The 27,747-nt window shown below is 44.3% G+C and overlaps 1 protein-coding gene across 2 annotated transcripts; it reads left to right on the plus strand.

Moving 5' to 3' along the window:
- Positions 1–6,375: 6,375 nt before the first annotated feature.
- On the plus strand, positions 6,376–26,569 carry Dhrs7c (dehydrogenase/reductase 7C). 2 transcript variants are annotated; one of them, XM_027946957.3, is made up of 6 exons: positions 6,376–6,529; positions 16,782–16,894; positions 20,153–20,366; positions 22,236–22,328; positions 24,857–25,012; positions 26,343–26,569. In XM_027946957.3, the coding sequence occupies exons 1-6, from the start codon at positions 6,376–6,378 to the stop codon at positions 26,549–26,551; spliced, it is 939 nt and encodes a 312-aa protein (XP_027802758.1). In that variant the 3' UTR covers positions 26,552–26,569. The 2 variants fall into 2 exon arrangements, with proteins under 2 accessions (XP_027802758.1, XP_027802759.1); XM_027946958.2 differs by having other exon boundaries at positions 20,156–20,366.
- The last annotated feature ends 1,178 nt before the right edge of the window (positions 26,570–27,747 follow it).

Genomic DNA, 27,747 nt, shown 5'->3' on the forward strand with positions numbered 1-27,747 from the left:
ACTAGGTTTTTTGCTTCTTTTGAGTTGTCACATGAAGCAAGAGAGAGACATCTTCTGCACCACGGAGATATGGAAGAAAAGAAAAAGAGTAACTTGAAAACAAGAGAACTTGGAAGGTCAGAGAGATAGATAAGAATGCCAGCCAGAACCCATCTGGTCCTTTCTCTCTCTGATTATTTTATTTTCTCTTTTCAATGATGCAGTATTTCAATATACTTAAAATAATGGAACAGGCATCCACGTACCCACCACTGAGATTTAAGAGAAGTGTTTTGTCACAGTTATCCTAAATCTCTTTTTAAAAAAAAAAAAAAAATTAGTTGGGCACGGTGGTGCATGCCTGTAATTCCAGCAGCTCAGGAGGCTGAGGCAGGAAGATCTCGAGTTCAAAGCCAGCCTTAGCAACAGTGAGGCACTAAGCAACTCAGTGAGTCCCTGTCTCTAAATAAATTACAAAATAGGGCTGGAGATGTGGCTCAGTGGTTGAGTGTCCCTGAGTTCAATCCTCAGTATTCAAAAAAGAAAAGAAAATGTTTAAAATACAACTAACACCTCACTTTCCCCTCCCCATTCTCCCACTCTCACTCAAGAATGAACCACCATTGAGGTTATAAATTAGTATAATCATTATGGAAATCAGTATGGAGTTCCTCAAAAGATTGGGCCCGGAACTATTACATGACAAAGCTATTCCACTTCTTGGTATTTATCTGAATTAAAGTCAGTAGGCATGCGATCCATGCATTCCCACGTTTATAGCAACACAATTCACAATAGCCAAACTATGGAACCAGCCTAGGTGTCCATCAACAGATGAACAGATAAAACATCTGTGATATATATATATATATACACACACACACACACAATACAGCCAGAAAGAAAAGTGGAATTATATCATCTGCAGAAAAATGAATGGAACTTGAGAACCTAATGCTAAGCGAAATAAGCCCAACTCAGAAGGTTGAGGGTAGAATGTTTTCTTTCCTATGTGAACACTAGAGAGGAAAAAGGGTAAGAAAGGTAGGGAGGGATCTTATGAAAATTGAAGAGATATCAGTAGAATAGAGGAAAGAGACCAGAGATAAGGAGGAGGAAAGGGGAAGAGAAAATATACTGGGGGGACTACATCTATCCCTGGCTACTTCCTGATTCTCTCTCTTACACCACACTGCAGAACAATCTTGTCCAAGTTATACTGTTAGATAATGTTTATGTACAAGTGTGTAACAACAAACCCCATCATTATGTATGACTATAACCCACCCCGCCAAAGGGAGATCAGGAGTAGAAACAGCTTCATGAAACAGAAGAGGTACTGGTGCTGGTTGGGAAAAAAAGATGCTAAGCCAACCACCCCTGTGTGTCAGCCTCAGTTATATGCATGGAGGGTACAGGAGCAAGGAGAAGAGATTGACCCAATGACTGTTTAGGAAGTATGCACACATACATTGCCTCATTTAGCCCTGGTAGCCTTCACCTCTGAGCTCCATGACCATTTCCACACCCCCAAAGACCTGCAGAAGATGAGAGTTTCTATATTGACAAGCGCAGCCCCTCAAACTGTTGACCAATCCTTCTGCCAACCAAGCCTGGCGGGTGTCCTCAGGAATGGGCCCTGGATGATGATGAGAACCAACACGGACTAGAAAAGAACTGGCAGAAGAAGGAGACAGAAACCGTCAGCCCAGCGATGGGCCAGACCCTTTCAAGGAGTGGTAGACATGTCACCATTCTAATTCCATACACTGAGACAACGAGGAAGGTCACAGGATGAACACCGCTTGTCTGAACTGCTGGAGGCCACAGTGTTTCAGATTGGGGATTTTAAAAATATGTGCTTAGACATACTGAGATATCATGGAGATGGGTTCCAAATCTAAATACAAAATCCATTTATGTGTCATATACACCTTATACACATGGCCTGAAGGTCATTTTATATGATATTTTTAATGATTTTGTGCGTGATACAAAGTTTCCTGGTGTGAAATTTTTTGCCTGTGGTGTCGTGTCAGGACTCAAAAGGTTTGGGGTTTTGGAGCATTTTAGATCTCAGATTAGGGATGCTCAACCTGTATTAGTATTCCCATTGCTGAATGGAGAATATGAGATTCAGAAGGTTTAAGCATGTGCCTGAGGCCAAACATGAGTCAGAGGCCACACTGATGGAAATTCAGGGCCATCCCCTCTATACCCAGCACACTGCCTTCCTGAGGGACAGAGCAGGGGGCCAAGGCTCTCCTTCCTTCTTCCCTCTCTAAGGAAGGCTGTCTTAGGGTAGAACCCCCCCCTCCCGGGCATTTTATGGGGAGCAGTAATGGGGTTATAAAAGTTAGAGAAGGCATAAGGGGATATTTTTTTCTGGTTCAGAAATGTATTGTGTTAAAGTTTCTAGATCTAGGGCTGGAGACATAGCTCAGTTGGTAGAGTGCTTGCCTCACATGCATAAGGCCCTGGGTTCAATCCCCAGCACCACCCAATGGGGGGAAAAAAGTGTCTAAATCTGTAATTTGAAGCTGACTGTGTCTTCTGCTTGGGACCAAGGACACTCTAGAGTACGCAGAGGAGATGAAAGGCTGAGACCAGCTCTGATCCAGACAGTCTGATGTCCCAGTTTCCAGAATGGTCCTTAATTTATATGTATCCATACTAGTTACTTTCAGTTCTTGATCCTTGAACTTAAAAACACTACCATTGCAGATGGCTTCAAGCTTCTCCCCTCAGGAGGGCAATAAAGCAGACAGATAGGTGCTGCAAAAATCTCTTAGTAGACTTAAATGTGTGCTTCTGGTTAGGATATTCCTTGTTGACCTCTGCGGCAAGGAAGTTGAAAGAGAAGCAAACCCTCACAGCAAGTAAAATTCTTTTGGCAACTTTGTCGAAGTCCAAATATAATCCCACTCCAGGGAAACCACTCTGCAGTTCTTCTTCCCCATCACCGGGGTCAGGAAGCAAAATTAAAGGTGCCCAATATTATTCAACTGTCACAATTTGGATGTGAGGGGTTCCCCCAAAGTTCCTGCATTTCTATAGGAATATTCAGAGGTGCAATAATTGGATTAGGAGAGATGTAACCTAATCAGTCCATCTTAGTTTGAATGGACTAAAGGGCTGGCAACTGTAGGCAGGTAGGGTGTGGCCTAGGATCATTAGGAGCGTGCCCTAAAAGGGTGCATTTTCCCTATAGGCCCCATCCTTTCTCTCCCTCTCAATCGGCTTCCTGACCCACTAGGAGGTGAGCTGCTTTCCCCTGGACCCTGCCCCCATGATGTGTTCCCTCATCTTAGGAAAGAGCAATGGAATCAGTCTATGGACTGAGACCTCTGAAACTGTGAACTCAACATGAACTTTTCCTCCTCTTAAGTTATTCTTATTGGGTGTTTTGGTTCCAGTGATGAAAAAGCTAACTAAAACACCAATTCTTCTCTGAAGAACTTGTAGGCTGGTATCTCTAACCGTCTTTCAGACTTACAGAGTCCATCACCCCAAATCAAGGTCAGTGGAAGACTACTTTCAAAGCCTAAAGTCTAGGGAGTGTGGGTGGATCACAAACCACCTTGCAGGGCTGGCTCATTATAGAACCACCAATAGTAGATCTTCAGGAGAGGTGCAAACACAAAGTAATCTTTACTCTGGAGGCTCCTGTCCGTGAGTCCACTCACCACTTCTCAAACTGTATCTTCTTTCAACCCATCAGAAGCATGGAACACCAATAAAAAACTTCAACAAGTTAACCTGAACAGGTTTATTCAAGCAAAGAATAATTCATGAATTAGGAGGGCTCAGAATTCAGAGCACTCGGCCAGCCTAGTGAGCAGCAGGCTTTTACAGGTGAATCTGGAAGTCAAATCGAGAAATCCCCTCCCGGGTGCCTTATGTGGGCGTGGTCTGATCCAGGTGCCTTATGTGGGCGTGGTCTGATCCGTTGGCTGCTGCAATTGGCTGACATTTGGCTGTGTATGATTGGCTGGAACCCAGCTCCCTGTTACAAAAAAAAAAAAAAAAAGTCTGGAGTTAATTTTCTGTTGGTTTCTTAGAAATGCCCAATATGGAGACACCCTCAGGCCGATGACTTCCTCCTTACTTAATTTAACACATCTCCCTTAAAAGGCTGTCTCACCTGCTCCTATAACATTCCTCTTCAGAGTCACCCCACTCCCATATGGCCACTCCTCTGCAGTCTTCTTTTCCTAATTCCTCTTCAAATCCCCAAACTAACCGTTGGAGCTCCCAGGAGCTTGGCCCTCAAACATGTCCCTGTCTATACTCACCCTCTAAAGGATATCATCAAAGTGCATGGTCGTAAATACCACCTACACATGTTAGCTCCCCAACGTGTATCACTAGCCTAGACCTTTTCCCTAGACCTCCTCCGGACCAGTAGAATCAAGTCTCGGCAGGACACCTCCACTCCAGATTTTTCAAGGACTTCAAAATTAACATACATCAAACTGAACCCCTAATTCGCCCATTCACCATCAACATCTTTGCCTCCTGCAGCCTCCTCCATCTCAAAAAAAAAAAGGGTGGGGGGGACTCTGATCATATTAGTTGCTCAAGTCAAAGTCTTGGTAACCCTCGACTTCTCTCTTGATTTACTCCCCTCTATCCAATCCATCAGCAAATCCTGTCTGCTTTACCTTCAAAATATGACTGAATTAACGCAGGTCTCACCACCTTGGCTACCATCACCTCAAAGCCACCATCGCTGCTTGCCTGGTTACTTTTGCAAGTTCCCAACTGGTCTCTCTTTTTCCATCTTTGTCCCCTTTCAATCTGTTTCCAATAAATGAAAGTCAAATCATGTCTCTTATATCCTCTGAACCCTACAGGGATTACTACCTCCTTTAGACTAAAAGCCAAAGGTCTAGCCATATCCTACATGATATTAAGCCTCTCAACTACCTCTCTAACCTCATCTATTACTCACTTCGACACTTGCCACTCTGCTGCAGCACACTGGCTTCTTTGCTGCTCCTGGAGAATACCAAGCACACGCTGCCCCAGGGCCTCCGCATATGCCTGCTCTCAGAAGAATAAATTAAAAATGTGAGGTATATTTACACAATGAATAATCTCCAACTTCACACAACAATATGGATGTATCTCACAAATGTAGAGCTAAGCATAAGAGTAACAACTTTGTGAATCTATTTAAATGAAGTTAAAAAAAGAAAATACAGAGAGAAAGGCAAAACTAATACATGCATTTTGGACAGTGGGGATTTTTCTTTATTTTCCTGGTTATTCCTCATTTCCAAGGCGGAAAATGCCATTTCCCTCATCCCCACCCCTGCCCAACATTGCTGTTTGCCTGCTTCCTGGTCAACCTCATAGTCTTCACCATACGATTAGAACATTGTTGCAACTGTCTTCTGGGTTTTCATGGCTTGAGAGCTTGAACTAAGAACTCGTTTCTCCATTGCTCACTGTACTGAGTCTCCTTCTGCAATTGAAATATTTAACATGTGGGATAAATTCTTAGTATTTTTAATGATAACAGATAACAAGAGTCATCTCCTGTGGGGGAGTCTATTCCAGATGCACAATTTGCAGTATCTTGTCTTCCCAACATTCCTGCAAGAAAAGACTATTACTCCCATTTTGCAGATGAGAAAACCAAGGCTCCGAGAGCTACAAAATACTCCCCAGACAGTGTTCTTTCTGGAATTTTGTGTCACACCTCCAAATGGTTCCATCTGCACCAGGCTTTGCTCTATTTAATAATTTTTTTTTCTGTGGTTTTCATTCCCAATCAGAAAGGGAATAACAAATAGCCCTGCTACCACCTCAGTCTGAACTACTGGAAGCTCCCTGATACAGGAAATGTGGCTGAGACTGTTTGGGCAGAGAGTCCCAGGTCTAGATCCCTAAAGCTCAACCCCCAAGTTGCAGAGGAAACCACTCCAACCCAGGAGAGCTCTAACAGTCCTGGCAAGGGACTCTGAAATCAGAGCCGGCCAGCATGTGTCCCTGAATATCAGAATAGACACTATATTTACCCTGAAAAGCCTTTTAGTGCAAATGAGAGCTATAAATAACCATTAGGGCCCAAGCAAGTGGCCTTCACCCATGGATTTCCTTCCCAACATGCAGACCCGTTTTAATTAAATTTGTCATTAACCTTTGGGGAGGGCAGGCGCCCTGGATCCAGCTTGCTTTCAGAGACACCGTGAGTAATTCCCTATTTCTTGGACATTTTGGGGTTGAGCATGCTCACCGGGTGGTCACTTCCCGGGAGATTGCACAGAGCTGAGTTTCCAGGAGAAGAGGCTCTGGGATTGGAGTGACTGTCCCCTGCAGACCTGGGCATCACAATCAGTTTCTCTGCAAAGCCAATCCTTCTCTGACCCTGTTTTCCCCCAGAGCAAGATGGGGGTCATGGCCATGCTGATGTTGCCCCTGCTGCTCCTGGGAATCAGCGGCCTCCTCTTCATTTATCAGGAGGTGTCCAGGCTGTGGTCAAAGTCAGCGGTGCAGAACAAAGTGGTGGTGATCACCGATGCCATCTCAGGACTGGGCAAAGGTAACTGGGCTTCACTCCCTGGTGTGCTCATCTCTAGCCTGCCAGGAGGGGAGGGGTCAATTCTGTGTTCTCGCCTTGCATCTTTCACGAACCAGCAAGTTTTTTGCTCCCTGAGAGGCCACAATTTCCTTGCCTGATAAATGAGCGGATTGGAACTCATCAGGTTATGATCGCACAGCCCGAGGGCTAAAACCGATCTATGGATGCTATTGATATTGCTTTCAAGGAGTTTCCAGAAATTTTGAAATGCAAGGCCCTTAGTGGGGGGGGGGGGTTGCATCTGGATTTTGAACCCAGACAAGGGTACTGGGTTTAATGCTTGGTTCCAGCACTTGGACATTTTGTTGCGGGAAACAGACTGGCCGAGATGCAGCAGGCAGCACTCAGAGAGGAGAACTCCAAACTTTACATGGGTGGGCCCAGAGGAAAACAAGGGCCCCGATCCGATCCACAGTTTCTCACAATCTTTATAGGCTCTCTAGTGTCATAGATTTTCTATTCTACCGGATGGACAGTTGTGCACGGGGTTTCTAGCGGGGAAGCATGTTTTCGGAAGCTGAGTGTGATAAGGGGAAGAACTGGCTTCTCTTACAGGGAAGGCCTTAGAGAAATCTCTGGCCTTGGACCCAGAAGCCTCCACTTCCTGGAGAAAGGAACCAACCCTTTCCCCAGGCGCTGATTTCTTACCATGACATTTTTTATAATTTAATTTCACAACCAGCTCTGGTTTTGCCATCACAATTTCACTTCTCTACCTTCAATTTCTCATCTGTGAAGTAATGGAGCCAGCAGTCTCTACCCCATACTGTCTTTGTGAGGAATCAATGAATTCACACACGGGTAGCACTTAGAAAAGCACCTGGGGCTATCATGGGAGCTTCTCATTATTTATAATAATGATGCTGATGCACAAATTTAGGCAGAGCAGGCCCATTTCCCCGTGCCACACTCCCCACCACTCCCTATTGTATCATTCTTGGCCTGATTCTTCCAACCACCTCACCACCCAGTCTTGAAGGCATTTACATTTGCAACTCCTGAATTATATAGTCCCGGGGGCTCTTCTGCTGGTGGCATCTGTGACCTGAGGGGTTCTGAATGTCCTTTGGTTTTGCAAGATTCTGACCCCATCTGTTATATCAGGTAGGGGTGATTTCTGCTATTGTTTTTGTTAATCAAGCATGGAACCCACAGAGCCAAGCATCCATCAGTCACTCAACAAGTGACTGTTGGTCCCCTGTGTTCTGAGAATTAATTCCTTCCAGAGAGTCTCTACTGGGGGGTTGGGCACTTCCTCCCATGGTGCCACCATCATGAGAACACTTGTAACCGCCTCTCTGAGAATTCCCTCGGTGCCTTCTGCTTGTTCTTGTGGGCACCCCAATGGCAGTCCATCTGCATGCTTTGAGAATGGATTAGATTTCAGTGAGTGATCCACTTGGGTCAACCACGTCAGGATAGAACAGTGCATGAGGCACTTAGACTTGGGTCTCTAGATGGCCCATTCATGAAGCAATTCCCAAAGAGGATATCCTGCCCCATTAGAATGAGAACTCAGAAGGGAGCAGGACACAAATTCCAACCGAGCACACATTTGCCTATCAGATGAGACATCAGGTGACAGTTTTACCCTGAAAAATTGGAGCCGTTCAAAGTCAAAGACTTTGGGAAATATCGCTCTCCAAATAGAAGATGTCTGTCTAGAATCTGGCCCGCCTGCCAACGCACCCCTCCATCCTGGCGCCCTCCTGCCAATTGCCCCTTGCTGTTGGCCCCTGAGGAACTGCCCTCTTAGATCCTGGGATCCTTTGTTTCCCCACACCATCTTTAGCTTACTCCTTGGGCTGAGCCCTGACTGTGTGTCTCTTGAGTTGGTTCCCTAGATAAAGCTTCCTGATGGTGGAGCCTGACTTTTGTTCACCCTGGTATCCCTAGCACCTAACTCCATACTTGGCATCCAGTAAATTCTCAGCATGTGTTTATGTGATGAATGGCCTCTAACAGAGACCAGGGAGGTCACTCATTTAGTCACTCATTTAGATAAGCATGTTCTTGTATGTTTGCTTTATTGGTTTCCAATATGGTCCAAGAATATCCTCTGTGTGATTTCAATTCTTTTGAATTGTTGATGCATGCTTTATGGGCCTGGATATATGGTCCATAGTGGTATAGGTTCCTGAGAGCTTGGTGTTTGAGGAGACTACTCAGTTCTTCTATGTCCTTGCTCATTTGCTTACTAGATAGCACTGCTAGTCTCCCTATTGCTGAGAGCTGGGCATTTGTTTTAATTGTTTTTAAAATCTCATTTGGTTAGGACCCTAGGAAATACATTCAGGAGCAAAATGGCATGAGAGGGGTGGAATGTGACCTATTCTGTCCCGACTGCTGTCAGTATTCTTTCTTACTGCATCTCTTTGACCCACCCTGGAAAGAAATGCAAAGCAGAAAGAAATAAGGTCCAAGTATTTAGAAGTAACTTGAGAAGCTGGGTGTGTGTGACCTTAAACAAATGCCTGGCCTCAGTATGCCACTGATTCCAGGTTCCAACTGCTCCATTTCTCAAGCCCTAGGAAAGGAGGAAGCGAGAGAGACAGGGAGAGGATGAAGTGGGTTCTGTGCAGCCCACAGCACACTCTGGATCCATGGAACCCGAGAGAACCCCCCAGGAAGCACCGGTGGTACACTAGGAAAGTCAAACCAACAGATCAAAGTTAGGACATCCAACCCTCATCCCAACTCCCCACAATTCAGACAAGTCAGACATCATGCCATCCTACACCTGGCATGTCTGTGGCAAGAGTGACAATCAAAATACTTTAACCACTTGAAATGTACCAACCAAATATCTCCCCTGCCCATGCTTTTTATCACTTCTAAAATGCACAATGTTCCCTCTTTAAACATTGCTGAAATCACACTAGGTGCAGTGATCCATGCTGGTCATCCCAGCACCTGGGGAGGCTGAGGCAGGAGGATCGAAAGTTCAAGACCAGCCTGGAGAACTTAGTGAGAACTTGAGAGCCTGTCTCAAAATTTAAAAAAAAATAAAAAGGGCTGAGGATGGAGCTCAATAATACAGCACCCCTGGGTTCAATCCCCAGTACCAAAAAAGAAAAAAAAAAGCTGAGATCAGGTATCTTTCAGGGCATCTTACAATCTGTAGAAAGCTGTCTTTTCTCATTCTATGACCTCTGAAGCGAGGAAGCATCTTATAGTCAATGGCATCTGAGATTTCTTTGTGTGAATTGGCCAGTGTCCTGGTGTTTCACACAGATAAATGCTGAGCCCAGCTGATAAAGAGTAAAAATAACACCCGGTACAGCAGGAGCCTGGCCAAAGCAGAAATGATTTATTTGGGACACTGGTGCCTCTGGGCTTGCAGTGGGCTACAGCCTCTAGGACCCACCTGGGAAAGCAAGGTGTCAGCAGAGAGGTCGTAGAACATCAGGTGCCTCTCCTAAGGAGGCCAGGGCTGCAGGTTTAGTCTGGCTCGTGTCCACAGGTCCTCTCCTCCCCCAGTACCCAGCTTAACAGGGAGGGAGAAAATGGGTGGGGAACAGTGTATCCCTTCCCAGCCGTGGTGGGACTGGCCAAGAGGCATCCTAGTGTGGAGAGAACAAGTGACCTCCAACTTGGACTTCCGACTTCAGATTCCTTGGCTTTACATCCTGACCTCGCCACTTACGAGCTGTGGGACTCCAGGAAATTCAGATCAACTCAAGGAACCTCATGTCCCGATTTGTAAAATGTGACCAGGGTGGCTGCTTGACACCCAGCATGGCTGCTATAATGCTAACGGTTTGAATCTAGAATGTCCCATTAGAAAGACCGAGGTGCCACAAGAAGTCAAACACCTGCTCTGAGCCGGTGGGCCAGGCAAACTTTACTTCTGCCAGAGGGTGAGCTACAGAACCTGGCCAGCAAGGGCACCCGGGCTGCCAGTCCGCCTGCTCTGGTCCCTAACTCAGCGCTGCCCTTTGCCCTGCTAAGAGGAGTAGGGTGGTGACCTGCACGCGATTGGCTCATTTTTTAAGTTGGGGCGGGAAAAGGAAAGGATGGTGGTGAAAATGGCTGCAATCTGGATCTTACATCCCAATTAAGGCTAAATACTCTATTCTGAAAATGGACCGTCCGCCACATGTTGGCAGCCTCCTCTCCACTGAAGCAAGGTTCCGAAGTGGAAATTGTAGGGGATTTTATGCAATGATCAGATGGTGAGCGCTGTAACCTCATAGGTTGATGAATCCATGTGATGGATGAATAATCTGAATGAATTACTGGGTGGTAACTGTAGGCAGGCGGAGCCAGGAAGTAGGTCCCTGGGAGCTTGGCCTTGGGGACTGTATCTATTCCTGGCCCCTCCCCACTTCCCGTCTGCCCTAAGTGAGTGGCATTTCTCTGCTGTGCCCCTCTCCCTTGCTGTTCCCATAAAAGAGTCTGTCGACTGTGGTCTGTGAGTCAAAATAAATCTCTCCTCTTCTAAGTTGCGCTTTTTTTTTCCCCAGGTATTTTGGTCACAGCAACAAAAAGCTAACACATATAAATAGCCCCTCAGCATTACAGCTAAAACTCCGAATGTCCCTCCAAATGAAATGTCTTCATGAATTCTGTTGTCATCTAGGCCATAAAAATTTTTTTTTTAAAAAATGATTAAGTTAAAAAAAACAAACAACACCTAGAACCCCCACTGACATGCCTTCTATTTCCTCCCCCTTCCCCGGTTATGATGCTCCTAAATATGATCATTTGAATGAAAGAGACTCATCAAGAGGGAAACAAATTGTGTCAGCCTTTTTCAAATTTATTCAAAGGGGGAACTCCTTCCTCTGCAGTTTAAGGGGAAAGGAGAAAGAAAGAAACATCAGACATCCTGTGGCTTTCTGGTTACTATAGATTATGTAAAACCCTTTGGTCACCATAGGACCCAAAGCATAGCACTGATTCAAAAATTGGGATGCCTAGTCCAATGTATAATCAACATGTCCATTTTCCTTAAAGTTGAACTTTCTTTCCCCATCCTGCTCCCCACCCTCACAGCTAGAGCAAGTACTGTTATGCCAGATTCCTGGGACCCCAATAGACCTCCAGGAGCTGAATCTGATGCAATCACACAAGAGTCTTTATTGCAAGCTCGAACCTGGACTCAAAACCGTTTCCGACTCAGGGTCCCGAGGAGTGAGCCCGGGTCCTTTGTTCAGTGAGATTTTATAGGTTTTGGGGGGATACTCTAGGTGTCACAACATCATACAGCAAATCATTTCACACCACATGAAAATCAAATAAAAACTCCTAACATTGATTAGCACATTATCTGGCGGGAACAAGTTGGGTAGGGGTGATTGGTTAGTACAAGAGGGGGATTCATTTGAACTGATTGGTTTAATCTGTGAGGGGTGTATGTGCTAACCTACACGGTTTCCTAACATGTTATCAAACATCGAGACTACTGTGGGGGGGGGGGGGGGGAGGTCATCTAGCATCCCAGGTATTTTCCTTGTCTCATGCTGATTGGTGGTTGCTAGGGCATTGCTATGGGTCCTCACCTAGCCTAACTGAGTCAGGGACACCTGGAGCCACAGATACCTCCATTATTTACAGCAGGGTGGGTATGTGCCTAGAAGTGCTCTGTGTGTTTTTTCCAATGACAAGGGTCAAGCCCCCTCCCTTTGGACAGGCCTTGAGGTAGAAGCTGTTTTCAAAAATGGAGTTACATCAGTTTCTCAATACTAGGCTAGCTTCCTGCTGTTTCTGACCCTCCTAGGGGCAGATGGGCAGGAAGGAGAGAGAGAAGAGCACAAGACACTCTTATCTCAACTGACATGTTGTAAGATGGGTCCAAGCTGCATGGACCTTGCATGTGCTTATAACTTAAGTCTGGCTGGAGTTGTAGCTCAAGGTACAGTGCTTGCCTACTATGTGCAAGGCCCTGGGTTCCAGCCTCAAGTGCTGCAAAGAAGCAATCCTTCCCCATTTCTGTGAAGTGGGGCATATGCGCTTTTTCTCCACATTCTCCATTTGGCCCCTGGTTTGTGGTTTGTCAACTCCATGAAGAGGCTTCCTTTTGGAGTTCTACTTCCCTTCTAAGAGGTCTTCTTGGGCCGACTTCAAAAGAGCTCTCAACCAAAGCATGGCCTACCTCTGGTCCACTGTGACTCTGAGCTCTTCTGTGCTTCAGACCATTCCCCAAGGAGAAGCCCTAGTTTTCCTTGCCTCTGCCTCCTGGTTCCTACCCATTACATTTCTCAGGTGTGACTCAAACATTAGGCTGGCTTCTAGTTGCAGGGAACTCCTAGTAGGTTGTTCATAGGGTCACTCTAGTACCTTCTCTCTAGGATAGAGGTGACAGGAAAGAAATGTATCTCCAACCCTAGTCCATGGGCAGAAACTCGCTCTCCAGAGAAATCCCCCTCCCAAGCTACCCCTCTCTCTCAATCCTCTTCTTTGATCCATTTTCATGATCTAGTTTTTAGCTAAAGGGAATAGAATTTCCTAAAATAGGGTTTCAGTTATTTCCTTTGAAAATCTGCATCTTGGACTACCACCTAACTTTAGAATTTTGCATCTATTTCATCTTAGTGCTTTAGTTAAACTTCCAATTTAATATCCTGTTACATATAGATATGTATCACTTATCTTGTTATACACATAAACACAAAGACATGATCAAGTTATAGCATTATATGTGACATGCTGATTTTAAATCTTTTTTTTTTGAAACTTAGTTTATTGTGAACTTCTTTGTATGTCAGTAGATGCATTTCAGCAAAATCAGTTTTCAAGGTTTAAAATATTCTGTCTACACATACTATAATTTACCTTACCAATCTCCTTTTATATTGGATATTTGCAATTACCTCCTACTCTTTACTATTATAAGTGGTCCTGAGATAAACAATCTTATAACTATGTCCATGCAGACATTCTGAATCGTGTCCTTGGAACAAATGCTTAAAATAAGTGCTTCTAAAGTTACCGTCAAGTTTTTCTTCCAAAAGACTATAGCAATGTATATCTCACTAAACTGAAAGTGGGGAGAAAGCCCCTTTTAATCTTGTCAAAACTATTATCAATTTTGTTCTTGGTTATCTGTTCAATCAAAATGTGTGCTGTTTTTAAATATGCATCTCTTTATTGTTGGTATAAACTCTTACATTCTGTACATTAACTCTTGATCCTTTTAAAATGAATTGCTTACCTTATCTCCTCAGTCCATTTCTTTATTAGTCTTTATCTTTTTTCTTATTGATTTATAGGAGTTCTTTGTATGTGAATTAAATTAGTTATTTGCTTATACAGGTTATAAATGCTTTTACTTGAATTTTTCTTTTTTATGCTTTTTAAAAATACTTTTTAAATATCATTATATTTGTTTATTTATTTTTATACTTTTTTGATGTAAGATTTTTAAGAGTAAAAGTCTATAAATCAAGCCAGGTGCAGTGGTACATGCTTGTAATCTCAGTGCCTTGGGAGGTAAGAGGATCCCAAGTTCAAAGACAGCCTCAGCAATTTAGCAAGGCCCTAAGCAACTCAGCAAGACCCTGTTTCTAAATAAAATTCAAAAAAGGACTGGAGATGTGACTCATTGGTTAAGAACCCTGGATTCAAACCTCGGTACCAAAAAAAAATCTACAAATCATTTCTGTTGTGATTTGTTTCTTTGGTGCATGCTCAAAAAACCCTTTCCAAACTCAAGAATATATATCCATCTCTACTTTCCTCTAGTTCTTTTATGATTCTATTTTTATGTTTAACTGTTTAGAATATTTTGGTATAATGCGTTTAGTTTTCCCTCCAAACAGATATCTAAATACCACTTTTTAAATAATATATTCTTTTCCCACTAATTCAAAACACTAACTCTATCAAATACATATTAAATTCTCATCAATGCCTGGCTCTATTTTCATTAATATTTTTATGTATGCTTGCATTGCATTACTAACACTCTGCTTTCATTTCTGGGCTTTTGTATTTTAATAACTATGTTTTCAAAATATTCTTTGCTTTCTTCATATTTATCATTCAGATTCAAATGTGCAAAGTATTTCAAATAAAATTCAGAGTCTTTTTGTCATTTCTCAAGACCTGTTAGGATCCTGATTTCCTGCATCAAATTAACATGGAGATGAACTGATCTTTATTGAATTTTGCCATCCACAATCATCATGGGCATCCCGTTTCTTGATAAAACCTCCACATTGGGAGAAGCCATACATTTTCTGCAGTGCTAACGATTCAACATGACATGATTAATGCAGTCACTTCTTATTTATTTATTTATTTGTGGTACCAGGGATTGAACTCAGGGGCACTGGACCACTGAGCCACATCCCCAGCCCTATTTTGCATTTTATTTAGAGACAGAGTCTCACTGAGTTGCTTAGCACCTCTCTGTTGCTAAAGGCTGGCTTTGAACTCTCAATCCTCCTGCCTCAGCCTCTTAAGCTGCTGGGATCACAGGCGTGCACCACAGAGCCTGGCTGCAGTCACTTCTTGATGTGTGAAACTCAGACTTCAGACATAGCTCCCCTCTTTCCAGCTCTCTCCATTGCACCTGTTTTTGTGGATGGAACCCCGGGGGTTCTGCATGCAAGGTCAGCACCCTACCACTGAGCCACAGCCCAACCCTAATGCACCTATTTTCAGACTTCACTGAGATCTCATTCCTAGAGCCCTCGACCTTCACTCCTCAACCTTCACTCCTCAATCTTCACTCCTGATTCTGCCTGGCTCATGGTCCAGCCCCTCAACTGCTCTCCCTTCAACACCTCAACTCCCCTGACCACAAAGCCCGCATATAGAACCCCAGCATGTGTCCCCCTCTCCATCTGCATCAACCTGCTGCCCTGTAGGAGAAAAAAAAATCACACAATTACAAAATCACTTTGAGCCACTGCACCCAGATACCTGGCTCCAGTGGACACCCAGTTTGCCAGGCGTCCTTCAGTGTGCCTGGGCAGCCTGGGGACAATACTGGATACCATCCTGGAGGAGGTGTTGCGGGTGCCTCCCACCAATCCCTGTGCTTGGCCAGTTCATTCATTCTTTGGTGCTGTGCGTCCTGTCCCCAGGTGTTGGCTGTTAATGGCTCACAGATGCTTTCTTTCCCAGAGACTTATCCTCTGCCAGTGAACCTTACCTTGCCCAGGAGTTCTGCAGCCTCGGAGGGGACAGCCACAGTCATCAACTGGCTGATACCAAGTGTGCAAAAGCTGGTCCTCTTTCCTCAGCTAGGACTGTGCTGGATAGGGTTAGACTCTGGAAACTTCCTTGAATCAAGCCAAGGCCAGACTTTGCCGCAGACCATAGTGTTGGCTGGTATCTGCTCTGTGTCCTCACTCCCAGATAGGTTTTATAGTATTCCCTCAAATCCTGGCCACATGATTCCTTGTCTAACAGTCTACGTCTAGGGACCCAATCTGAGATACAACCTCCTAAGGTTTTGATGAGAATTAAATGAGCAAATATATGCGAATCTTTTTCAACAGTTCCTAGAACAATCCAATTGTCAAAATTAGGTGAACCACTGTTATTTTTAAGTATCAGGATTCTGATACCTAAGAATACTGTGTGTCTACAATTGTTGCCCAGTTTAGAGAGTGCTATGTTGGGTCAATCGGGAATTAGTCCAGAATAAAATTAATTAGACAGAAAGCAGATTCATGTTTTTACAAAAAGAGCCCTAGCTGAGGTATCTATCCACAGAGAAAATGTAGAGAACGGGGGGCATTGGATCTGGACAAGCATGGTGGCTGTTCTCAAGATTTTAGGTATCTTTGAGGTTCTCTGTAGGAGTGTGTTCAATATGAGAAAGAATTTTCAGTCATTAGAATCATCCAGCAAACTCACCTACTGTGAGTTTCTCTTCACAGGAAGCAACTAAGCTGAGGTTCAAAAGGCCTAAAAAAAAATCTGGGGTGTAGCTCAGTGGTAAAGCATGTGCTTAGCATGTGCAGGGATAAGAATTCAATCCCCAATACATGCACCCCCAAGAAAATAAATAAATAAATAAAGAGAAGGAAAAGAAAAGAAATTTTAGCCTAGAGAAATATCTGAATGAAATGACCTCATGGTGCTAAGACTTTTGAATTTTTTTTTTTTTTTTTTTTTTGGTGATGCTAGGGATCGAACCCAGAGCCTTGTGCATTTGCGGCAAGCACTCTACCAACTGAGCTATATCCCCAGCCCTTTTGAATTATTTGACTGCTTGAATTCATTGTAACTATCCTACTTCTGTTTTTCTCCATAGAGTGTGCCCGGGTGTTCCATACAGGTGGGGCAAGACTGGTGCTGTGTGGAAAGAATTGGGAGAGACTAGAAAACCTATATGATGCTTTGACCAGTGTGGCTGACCCCAGAAAGGTAAGGCCTTCAGCAATTGGCTCAGGTCACTTCTAGGTGACCCAACCATTTCTAGAATTCCAGTGATTATTGTAGCCTCCAGTGATTATTGAGGTAGGGCTCTTGGGCCAAGTGGAATAAATTGGTGATTGCTTTGGGCAAATGGGAGGCAATGGTCCCCCTGATCTTGACATAGGCATAAGGGGTGACTCGCTTTGATTACTCACCATGCCAAAAATTTAGCCTGACTCTCATCCGGAGTCTGTATAAGTTACACCCCAAAAGAATCTAGAATACAAGGAATGTCCAAGGTCTGCGCTGATTATAGACAGGGCTGGTTTTAAAACAAACAAGGATAACAAATTCTCAAATGACATCCCTTCAAAGAAATCAGGGACATGAAGTCCCCTCCCAAGATGTCACCCAGGAAGTGAATATTTATCTCAGTGCAGCTTCAGTTTTCCCAGCATTTCGGGAGCACTGTTTAAGAACTTGCACTTGAGGCTCTCCTTGAGATTCTTGGGTTGTTTTTTAATCTGTACCCTTGAGGTTAGATTTGACACTTGTCAACAGCCAAAAGTAAAATAAATAAATACATACATACATACATACATACATACAACCAAAAGTAATTTAGAGCTAAATCTGGTATTTCTTAATTTTTTTAAGTTGTAGGTGGGTATAATATCCTTATTTATTTACTTATTTATTTTTATGTGTTGCTGAGGATCAAACCCAGGGTCTCACACCTGCGAGGCAAGTGCTCTACCACTTAGCTACAGCCCCAGCCCCAGCTAAATCTGGTATTTGAGGAGATGGATCAAATAGGGCAACATGGAATTCTCCAAAGTGTTTCTTGGGATTTTACTAGATTACAAGGTTCTGCAGTCAGTTGTGTGGGCAATGTTGAGTTAAACCAGGATCCTCTGCTTTCTTGATTGCAGGACCTCTCAGAGCCTTTGATATGCTAGTGCACATTGCGAGTCTCCAAAAAGAACTTGGAGAAGAGTCTAGGGAATTTCCCACACAAATGTGACCACACAGTGGTCTTTTCTCTTGAAAGCCATATCTCAGAACTAGTGTCTGTCCTACACTAGGATTGTATCAACCACACAGTGCCACCAATTTTCCCATCTACCCTTCACTCCTGGGCTAATAGAGTCTTAATGACTACAAGTATCTAGAGCTAAACACGGTACCTGGCACATAGTGGGTGCTCCCAAGATACTATGTTGAGTATATGATTTAGGTCCGAACCAAATGTAGCTCCAGAGTACTGTGATGGATTTTCTGAATCTTGTAAGCCAGTTTGGAAAGTACTTTCCAAAAAGGAGTTCAGAAATGTTAAAAGTAGGGGCTGGGGTTGTGGCTCAATGGTAGAGCGCTTGCCTAACATGTGTGAGGCCCTGGGTTCGATCCTCAGCACCACATACAAATAAAGTTAAAAATCCATTGGCAACTAAAAAATATTTAAAAAAAAAAGAAATGTTAAAAGTAATGATGTTACCTTGGAACCTTGCTAGCGCTCCAAAAAGGACCAATGTCAAGGACGAGAATTGAGTATATGAGTATTTGGATTTATCAGTTTTGGAAACTTGGCCAAAAATTCAGACTTCCTATTGCATTTTAAGATTTGGAGTTATTGGGGCTAGAGTGGTGGCTCAGTGGTAGAGTGTTCTCCCCTAGCATGCGTGGGGCACTGGGTTCGATCCTCAGCACCACCTAAAAATAAAATAAAGATGTTGTGTTACTTAAAACTAAGTTTTTTCTCAGCAAAAGAAACAATAAGAGAGGTAAATAGGGAGCCTACATCCTGGGAACAAATCTTTACTCCTCACACTTCAGATAGAGCCCTAATATCCAGAGTATACAAAGAACTCAAAAAATTAGACAATAAGATAACAAATAACCCAATCAACAAATGGGCCAAGGACCTGAACAGACACTTCTCAGAGGAGGACATACAATCAATCAACAAGTACATGAAAAAATGCTCACCATCTCTAGCAGTCAGAGAAATGCAAATCAAAACCACCCTAAGATACCATCTCACTCCAGTAAGATTGGCAGCCATTATGAAGTCAAACAACAACAAGTGCTGGTGAGGATGTGGGGAAAAGGGTACACTTGTACATTGCTGGTGGGACTGCAAATTGGTGCAGCCAATTTGGAAAGCAATATGGAGATTTCTTGGAAAGCTGGGAATGGAACCACCATTTGACCCAGCTATTCCCCTTCTCAGTCTATTCCCTAAAGATCTAAAAAGAGCATGCTACAGGGACACTGCTACATCGATGTTCATAGCAGCACAATTCACAATAGCAAGACTGTGGAACCAACCTAGATGCCCTTCAATAGACGAATGGATAAAAAAAATGTGGCATTTATACACAATGGAGTATTACTCTGCATTAAAAAATGACAAAATCATAGAATTTGCAGGGAAATGGATGGCATTAGAGCAAATTATGCTAAGTGAAGCTAGCCAATCCCTAAAAAACAAATGCCAAATGTCTTCTTTGATATAAGGAGAGTAACTAAGAACAGAGTAGGGACGAAGAGCATGAGAAGAAGATTAACATTAAACTGGGATGAGAGGTGGGAGGGAAAGGGAGAGAGAAGGGAAATTGCATGGAAATGGAAGGAGACCCTCAGGGTTATACAAAATTACATACAAGAGGAAGTGAGGGGAAAGTAATACAAGGGGGAGAAATGAATGACAGTAGAGGGGGTAGAGAGAGAAGTGGGGAGGGGAGGGGAGGGGAGGGGGGATAGTAGAGGATAGGAAAGGCAGCAGAATACAACAGACACTAGTATGGCAATATGTAAATCAATGGATGTGTAACTGATGTGATTCTGCAATCTGTATACGGGGTAAAAATGGGAGTTCATAACCCACTTGAATCAAAGTGTGAAATATGATATATCAAGAACTATGTAATGTTTTGAACAACCAACAATAAAAATTTAAAAAAAAATAAATATGTAGAGGGAATTAAATGTATTGAAAATACCTCTGTGAAGCAGAAAAAAAAAACAACTAAATTTTAAAAATAGTTTTTTAAAAATCTGAAGTTGTTGTTGCCTTGGTCCCCAGAATGAATTCTTCATCCTTCTCGTTCATTCCAGAGTCATTTCAACTTCTTCTTCTTTTGGCTTTTTTCTTTGTTGGGGATGTTGTTGTTTGTTTTATTTGCAGTTATTCCATGATGTTTAAATTTCAAAAATGGCTGCTCTTAGATTGGGAGCCCTGATCCCACACATCTCTCATTGGTTCAGCAGACATTCACCCCGAAGCTGGTCCTGTTGGATCTCGCAGACATCAGCTGTGTCCAGGATGTAGCAAAGGAAGTCCTGGATTGCTATGGCTGCGTGGACATTCTCATCAACAATGCCAGTGTGAAGGTGAAGGGGCCTGTTGATAAGATCTCTCTGGAGCTCGACAAAAAGATCATGGATGCCAATTACTTTGGGCCCATCACCCTGACCAAAGGTCTCGTGAGTTTCCCTGTGGGTTTCGGGGCCACAGGATGCGAGGGAGGGCTCTGTTTGGTAGGCAGACAGTCATGAGATTCTGGACAGAATTCCCCAACCCATAATAGAAAACTCCCGTACTTAACAACATTTTTAAAATTTAGTTTTTAGTATACGTTGATGACAGAAAGGGGCTCCTGGAAGTGTCTTTCTGGTATATTCCAACCTCCCTCTTATGAAACCCTTCTGCTCACCCAAGTTCTGCCCCTTACACCCTCTCCCTATACTCACACCCATGGCTCCCCTAAGATTCAACATCTCTGCACCCCTGTCTTCATCTTTTGCCTGTATTTTGCTACACCATCCTGTTAGTTGAGCTGCTTCTAACCAGGACACTTGGTCAAAGGTTCTGTCTTCAGAAATGAATTAGAGAAAGGGTTCATCCCCCAATTACGAGAGACCCGGTATTCTTTCAACCCCTTCATAGAAACAGAGAAGGCAAAAAGAAGATGCATCCCATAAAGGGTGAGCTGGAGGCTCACCACTGAGCTCCAAAGCAGGTGTGAAGCCCAGAAGGTTAGGGATGGAGATCACCATGAGCTAGAAGCACAAGTTGAAGCCAGGAAGGAAGGAAGGAAGGAAGGAACGAACGAACGAACGAACGAACGAAGGAGGGAGGAAGGGAAGGAAGGAAGGAAGGATGGAAGGAAGGGCCCTCAATCTAAGAGCAACCATTTATGAAATTTTAACATCATGAAATAACTGCAAATAAAACAAACAACAATACCCCAAAGAAAGAAAGGAAGAAATGTTTATCAAATCAGCAGCTCAGGGGAGAGGATAAACCCAAAGAATGCCTCCCCACTTAGGGAGCAAGGTGCTGTGCAGGGGTGGAGAAGGCACGACCTCAGAGTCACCTTCCTGAGAGCCACATCCCAGGCTGAGAGCCTCCTGTGAGGGGATTCTAAGACAGAGAAGGGAAAAGAAGCAGTTGAGGCAGAAAGAGGACTCTCCAGAGCTTCTAGTAAGGTACCCCAGAGATAACCATTTCCTCCAGCCCAGCCCCTGAGGACACACCAACAGTGGTGTGTCATTCCATCAACCCTCTATGGGGACTGCTTTATGGCAGGAAAATTAGGAACAAAAAGTGCAGCTGGAACAGATAGAACTGGCTTATCCTCCTGGTTGGGCTTCTCACATGCTAAGGGACCTGCGTCTGGTCACTAGCCCCTGCTCATCTCTAACACAAAGGGGATAAATTCAATTGACCGTCCTGAAAGTCGAGTCTTCAAGCACCATCTTTCATCTGGTGCCCCAGCCCCATTCACCTGTATCATTAATTTACTTAATATCTTTCTCCACTTTTCCTCATTTTAAAGTCGAATCCACATTAGGAAGACATATTTATCATACCAACACACACATAAACCCCTCTTCACTCTCAATGAATAGAAAGCACACTGAAAACTACATTGCAATAAGACCTTCCAATACAGCCTGGAAGATGTTCAGTCTTTCTCTTTGCTAAAAGATTTGTTAGCATTTGCAAGACAGGCACTAAAGACATACTAGAACCAACAAGGGATTTTTTTTTTCTTGAGACAATAGAAGAATTAAAAAAGAAAAGGTCTTTCCTATTATTACTAAGTTGGTGTCACTTAATTAATGCATATTGGTTGGTCATTTAAAATCATCCAGCCATACACCAGCTAAGCTGGCCCTCTCTTCGAAAACACTAGCTCGATGATTGTGGGGGGTCCATTCCATCCCTGTCCTGATGCAGTCTAACTGCCACTGAGGTAGTGGTGTCATGTGTGATGGAGGGGGTAGGGAAAGAGACTGCCTGACCCCACTCAGATTTCTAACTCTGACTCGTTGTGTTTTCCAGTCCTGCTTCCCAACATGATCTCCCGGAGGACAGGTCAAATTGTGTTAGTGAATAACATCCAAGGGAAGTTTGGGATCCCATTCCGCACAGCTTGTAAGTTGCTAAGACAAAAATGGCGTGCCTCGTGTTGTACTTCTTATGTGATAAGACAAGCACTGTTATGTCTAAGACCAGGCATATGTCTGATTCCATGGAACAAAGAATATCTCATCAGAGATGAGATGGTGTCTACGAAGTTTTCTTTTATCCATTCATTTCCTTTTTTTTCCCAAGTATCTACAGCATGCAGATCCCTATGGGAGATGATGGGATATAAGAAATAGGGTTCCTCTCTTCCTGAAGCTCAGCTTCACAGATGGGCAGGACATGTGCTGGCTGAACACAACAAAGACAGATGAAGGTCGTGCTCCTACTTGGATGCAAAGTCCCAGCACAAAGCCCTTTCTTCCATGAGGATGCCCCTAAAGGACAGAAAAGAAGGTTGGGTGCACATCACAAAATAGGTTAGAGATGGAGACATTCTGAGGAAGAAAAAAATGGCAGAATTATAGGGGAGGGGCAGCCCTAAAGTTAAGATGTTCAAAGAAAAGAGAGATTTCCAAGTAGATGTTCATGGGATCTGTTGGGGAAATTCCAGAGACATTCCCACCTCCGGTAAGGTAGGCTCTGGGAGGGCAGGGAACAGGCCATTTCTTTGTCTTTAGTGGCCCATGGTACCATGTGCAAAATAGGAGCTCACTGAGCATCTAATGGACAAAGGGAGAGAGGAAAGAAGAAAAGAAAATTGTGCAGGTCCCCTGCATGAGTTGCTAGGGCTACTATAACCAAATACCACAGACTGGGTGTCTTGAACAAAAGAATGGATTTATTAAGTCCATACTGGCCCATCTTTACCTGTGCAATCTGGTGCCATTCACTCACACAATCTCTTGTCTTTTCATTCTTCATAATTCACAAAGTGGGCATAATAGTTCCTCTGCCCCTCTTTGATCCATACAAAGTCATCCCTCATTACCCCTAGAGATGCCAAAATCCATGGATGCTCAAGTCCCTTAAAAATCATATAGAAGTTGCATACAACCTACACACAGCCTCGTGTACTTTAAATCATCTCTAGATTACTTACAATACCAAAGAGTAAGTTCGTTCTATGTAAATAGTTACTAGATGGTATTGCTTATGGACTAGTGACCAAAAAAGAGTCTGTACCTATTCAGCTCAGATGCAATTTTTTTCTGAATATTTTTTATCTACAGCTGGGAAACCCATGGATACAGAGGGCCGAATGTCTTCAAATAATGAGACGGAGAGTCTCACACAGGTGCAGAGACTCACATGAAATGATGGGTGCAGGTTCACTGTACACACCAGGAAGGGGCAACCTGGGGGGAAGAGGTGCAAGCAGAGGCAGGTGCCCATCTGGGTTTGATTCAGCCAGCACAGTGGCAATTTCTTTTTGTTATTTAATATTTAGTTATGCAAATTTGGGGACATTTCAATAAATGTCAGGATTTCAGCTTCTGAACAATCTGGCAACAGCTGGCAGGAGCTGAGGGGTGAGAGCACCTGCAGCACAGACTGCACTCTCTCACTCACCTCGACTCCTGGGCTGCTTCTCTGTACTCAAAGCTCACGTTTTTTTAATTTTGAACCTTCTGGAAATTTAAAGTGGTCATGCAAAAATGGACCACTTATCCAAGGGTTTCCACGAGCCAGGCTCTGTGTGACACAGCTCACACATGATGCAGCTCACAGATGTTCAATGCTTAAGGCAACTCTTTCTTGGTGAGCCTCATTTTATGGGTGAGGAACCAGAGCCCCAGCCCTGCACCCCAAGCCCTGCATAGTGAGGGGGTTGGATGGTTTTCCCAGAACAGCCTGGCCTCTCAGGCTGGAGAACAAGGGAAGGAGTAAGGGATCTGGTTGTAGGTATCTGAGCATAGGGGAGGGACCATAATACATCTACCTACTGCCTCTCTCTGTCTGCAGATGGGGCCCATGTACTGAAGAGGTGGCTCTAACTTCCCATCGTTTGGGGAATATGCACCATTTGGAATTTCTAGAACAATTCTTTACCCAATCCATGGCCTTCATGGCTTGAACTGAATTTGGTGCTAGATGATATGGATGATATGGACAGTTTCTCCAAGAAAAAGGTAGTGGGGTGGGGGCTGGAAGTAAGAGGGAGATCTGACCTCTGGGTTTACCGTGGTCACCAGCTGGCCCGAACCTTGGATAAGTACCTTGGGGATCAGCTGTCCTGGGAAGGAATGGGAAGTCATATCCATGCTGGGTATTTTATGTTTGCTCATTTGATCTTCATAATAACTTGTCAAGAGAGATTTCATAGTCATTTTTAAAGATAAGAAAACTGAGTCTCAGGTAAATTGGCCAAGGGCACACAGCAGGCAGATAACTAAACAGGATTCAATCCCAACCCCGCCTCTTTCTACCTCTTCAAGAGGGCTTTGTCCTCATCTATAAAGCAAAGCGTGGACTCTTTAAGGCCACTTCCAGCTCTGAGTTTGCACGAATGTGTATGTGGGCCCTCTGGCCTCCAGTGTACCCACCAGGAAACAGGATTGGGGCCCTTCCCCACTTCTGGCTTGTTTCTCTTCCAGATTCAGCCTCCAAACATGCGGCCCTAGGCTTCTTTGACTGTCTCCGAGCCGAAGTGGAGGAATATGATGTTGTGGTCAGCACTGTCAGCCCCACTTTCATCCGGTCATACCACGTTTATCCAGAGCAAGGAAACTGGGAATCCTCCATTTTGAAATGTGAGATGTGTGTGTGTGGGGGGGAGGGAGGCCTGAAAGCTGGAGGGATTGGGGAGGGGGGGTCATGCTGTGGTTTCAAGAGGCCCAAGGGGGTGTTCCTGAAGCATGAGTCTGGAGGTGGTAGAGCCTGGGCAAATAGCTAACAGCAGGATTTGGGTCACAAACCTCTAGGACAAGCAAGGCACCAGGCAAAGAAAATCCCGACCTGCAACCAATAGACCATGGCCAGACAGACCCTAGTCACTCAACCTGTTCCTCAGCCTGCCTGTTTTGCATGTGTAATAACCAGAATTTGGGCTTTAGGAATTGTTCTGCTAGCCAGGTGTGGTGGCACCTGCCTGTAATCCCAGTGGCTCAGGAGGCTGAGGCAGAAGGATCATGAGATCAAAGCCAGCCTCAGCAAAAGCAGGGCACTAAGCAACTCAGTGAGCTCCTATCTCTGAATAAAATACAAAAAAGGGCTGGGGATGTGGCTCAGTGGTTAAGTGCCCCTGGGTTCAATCCCTGGTACCAAAAAATAAAAATAAAAATAAAAAAAAAGACAAAACCTGTCCTGTTCCCTTTTCCAAAATGGCAGCACAGAGTGGAGCTAAGACTTTCAAGCCAGGTCACCTGCACTGGAAGCTTGCCTGTGTTTCAGATCAGACTGTTGAACACTGGCAAGTCCTTTAATGACTCTGTGCCTCAGTTTCCCCTTTACAGAATGAGGGATAATAATACCTACCTCATACAGGTTGTTGAGGAGCCTAAACCTTCCATCTCACCAGCCCACCGTGAGTGCCCTATAAATGCACATAATCATTATTCTAGAATATTCTAAACTCGACATCTACACTGAAGAACCAGTATGAACCAAGACAGAGGTCCAAGCAAGTGGTCCCAGGAGGCCCTAGACAAACACAGCCTCCCAATGACAAAGGGCAGGCCTTAATTCATCCAGCTTCTTCTTATTTCCTCAACTCTTCTGTGCACCTCCCTTCTCCTGCTCAAACTGCCCTAGTCAGGGTATCAAGGAGGAACTAGGCCCACTTCACAGATGAAGAAACAGAGTCAAGCGGGGCGGGGAGCTAGTATGACACCAGGGGTAGAGGCCAGCAGATGGCAGAGTCGACCTGGAAGCAAGGATGGCCTACTTTCCCCCAGATTTGGGGCAGGCAGAGGGTTTGGGGCAGGCAGAGGGTTTGGGGCAGGCAGAGGGTTTGGGGCAGGCAGAGGGTTTGGGGCAGGCAGAGGGTTTGGGGCAGGCAGAGGGTTTGGGGCAGGCAGAGGGTTCCGGGCAGCTTGCTTCCCCACCAGTCCACAAACCCTGGCCCCTCCTGGGGCCCTTCAGTCTTTTTCAGGAAGTTGGCCTATGGCGTGCACCCGGAGGAGGTGGCGGAGGAGGTGATGCGCACCGTGAGGCGGAAGAAGCAAGAGGTGTTCATGGCCAACCCCATCCCCAAGGCCGCCGTCTACATCCGCACCTTCTTCCCTGAGTTCTTTTTCGCCGTGGTGGCCTGTGGGGTGAAGGAGAAGCTCAATGTCCCCGAGGAGGGTTAACTGGAAGAAGCCAAGGGGTGACTCATGAGAATAAAGGCTTTCCTGGCAGGTGCCAGCTGGTGTGTCCTCTCCCTAGCCCTGTCCCTCACAAGCCCTGCGCCCTGACCTGCTGAGGCCTCCCTGTAGGAGGCACTCACCATGGCTGAACAGGTTGAGGGTGGCTCAGAGCCTGCCCAGAAGCTGCAAGGCCTCTGGGTGTCTTACACTGATTCGCAAGACACACTTCCAGAACCTTCCCTGCTCTGGAGGGTAATAACAGGAGCCACAATGCGTCCAACACCCACATTATACACACACACTGTGGCCATGGGCCTGCTCAGAGGCCCACTGGAAAAACCACCTCCGTTGCGTGCAAGGGTGACCTGCTCACATCAGCCTCGACTCAGCAACCTTTAGATAGAACAGCCCAGTGGGACTTTCTGTAAGGATGGAAGTATAGTTTGTATCGTCCAACATGGCAGCTGCCAGGCACATGCGCTATCACATGAAAAACTGAATTTTTAATTTTAATTGAGATTAATTTTAACTCAACAGATAGTATCTAAGTATTATATAGTGTAATTATTGTGTATTCATTATTATTATCAATGATATTAATATTTATAATGAATATACTAGGTAAATAATATGGCAAATAGGTTAACAGTGTGTAGTAACACACTAATATCAATCATGGATATATTATTGCATATTAATGTATAGTTATGAATTAATATGAAGTTGAACTGATGTTATGAATAGTCTCCCTCATTGGCAGTGTAGCAGAGCTATGATAGACGGCCGTTGGACATCTTCCCCCCAGGGCCTGAGCTCATTGGCCTCAAGGGTGGTCCAGCTGAGCCAGATTTTTAGACTCTCTGTTTTTCTAATATTGTGGAGTGAATGCTCAGAACCTCTGGGTTTGCACTTCATTGCAGACTTTTCTTGCATTCTTACAGCAAAATTCATTTAAAACCTCCATCTTCATTACTGGTGGACACTTCACTTTAGTTTAGGTTTTTTTTTTTTTTTTTAATATAGTAGATGATTCTCGGGCTGTTGGAAAATGTAAGGCAGGATTTTTTGCATAAATATTTTAAGCTGGCTCGAATTTGTCTAATATTTATAGATGAAAGAGGGCAAAATTTTATTTCCTGAACGCGTCATTTACAAAATTAACATATACCAGGGATACAGATGCACATATAAATCTTCAT

The sequence above is a fragment of the Marmota flaviventris genome, chromosome 17 (assembly GCF_047511675.1).
Source record: "Marmota flaviventris isolate mMarFla1 chromosome 17, mMarFla1.hap1, whole genome shotgun sequence".
Classification (NCBI taxonomy): Eukaryota; Metazoa; Chordata; class Mammalia; order Rodentia; family Sciuridae; genus Marmota; species Marmota flaviventris.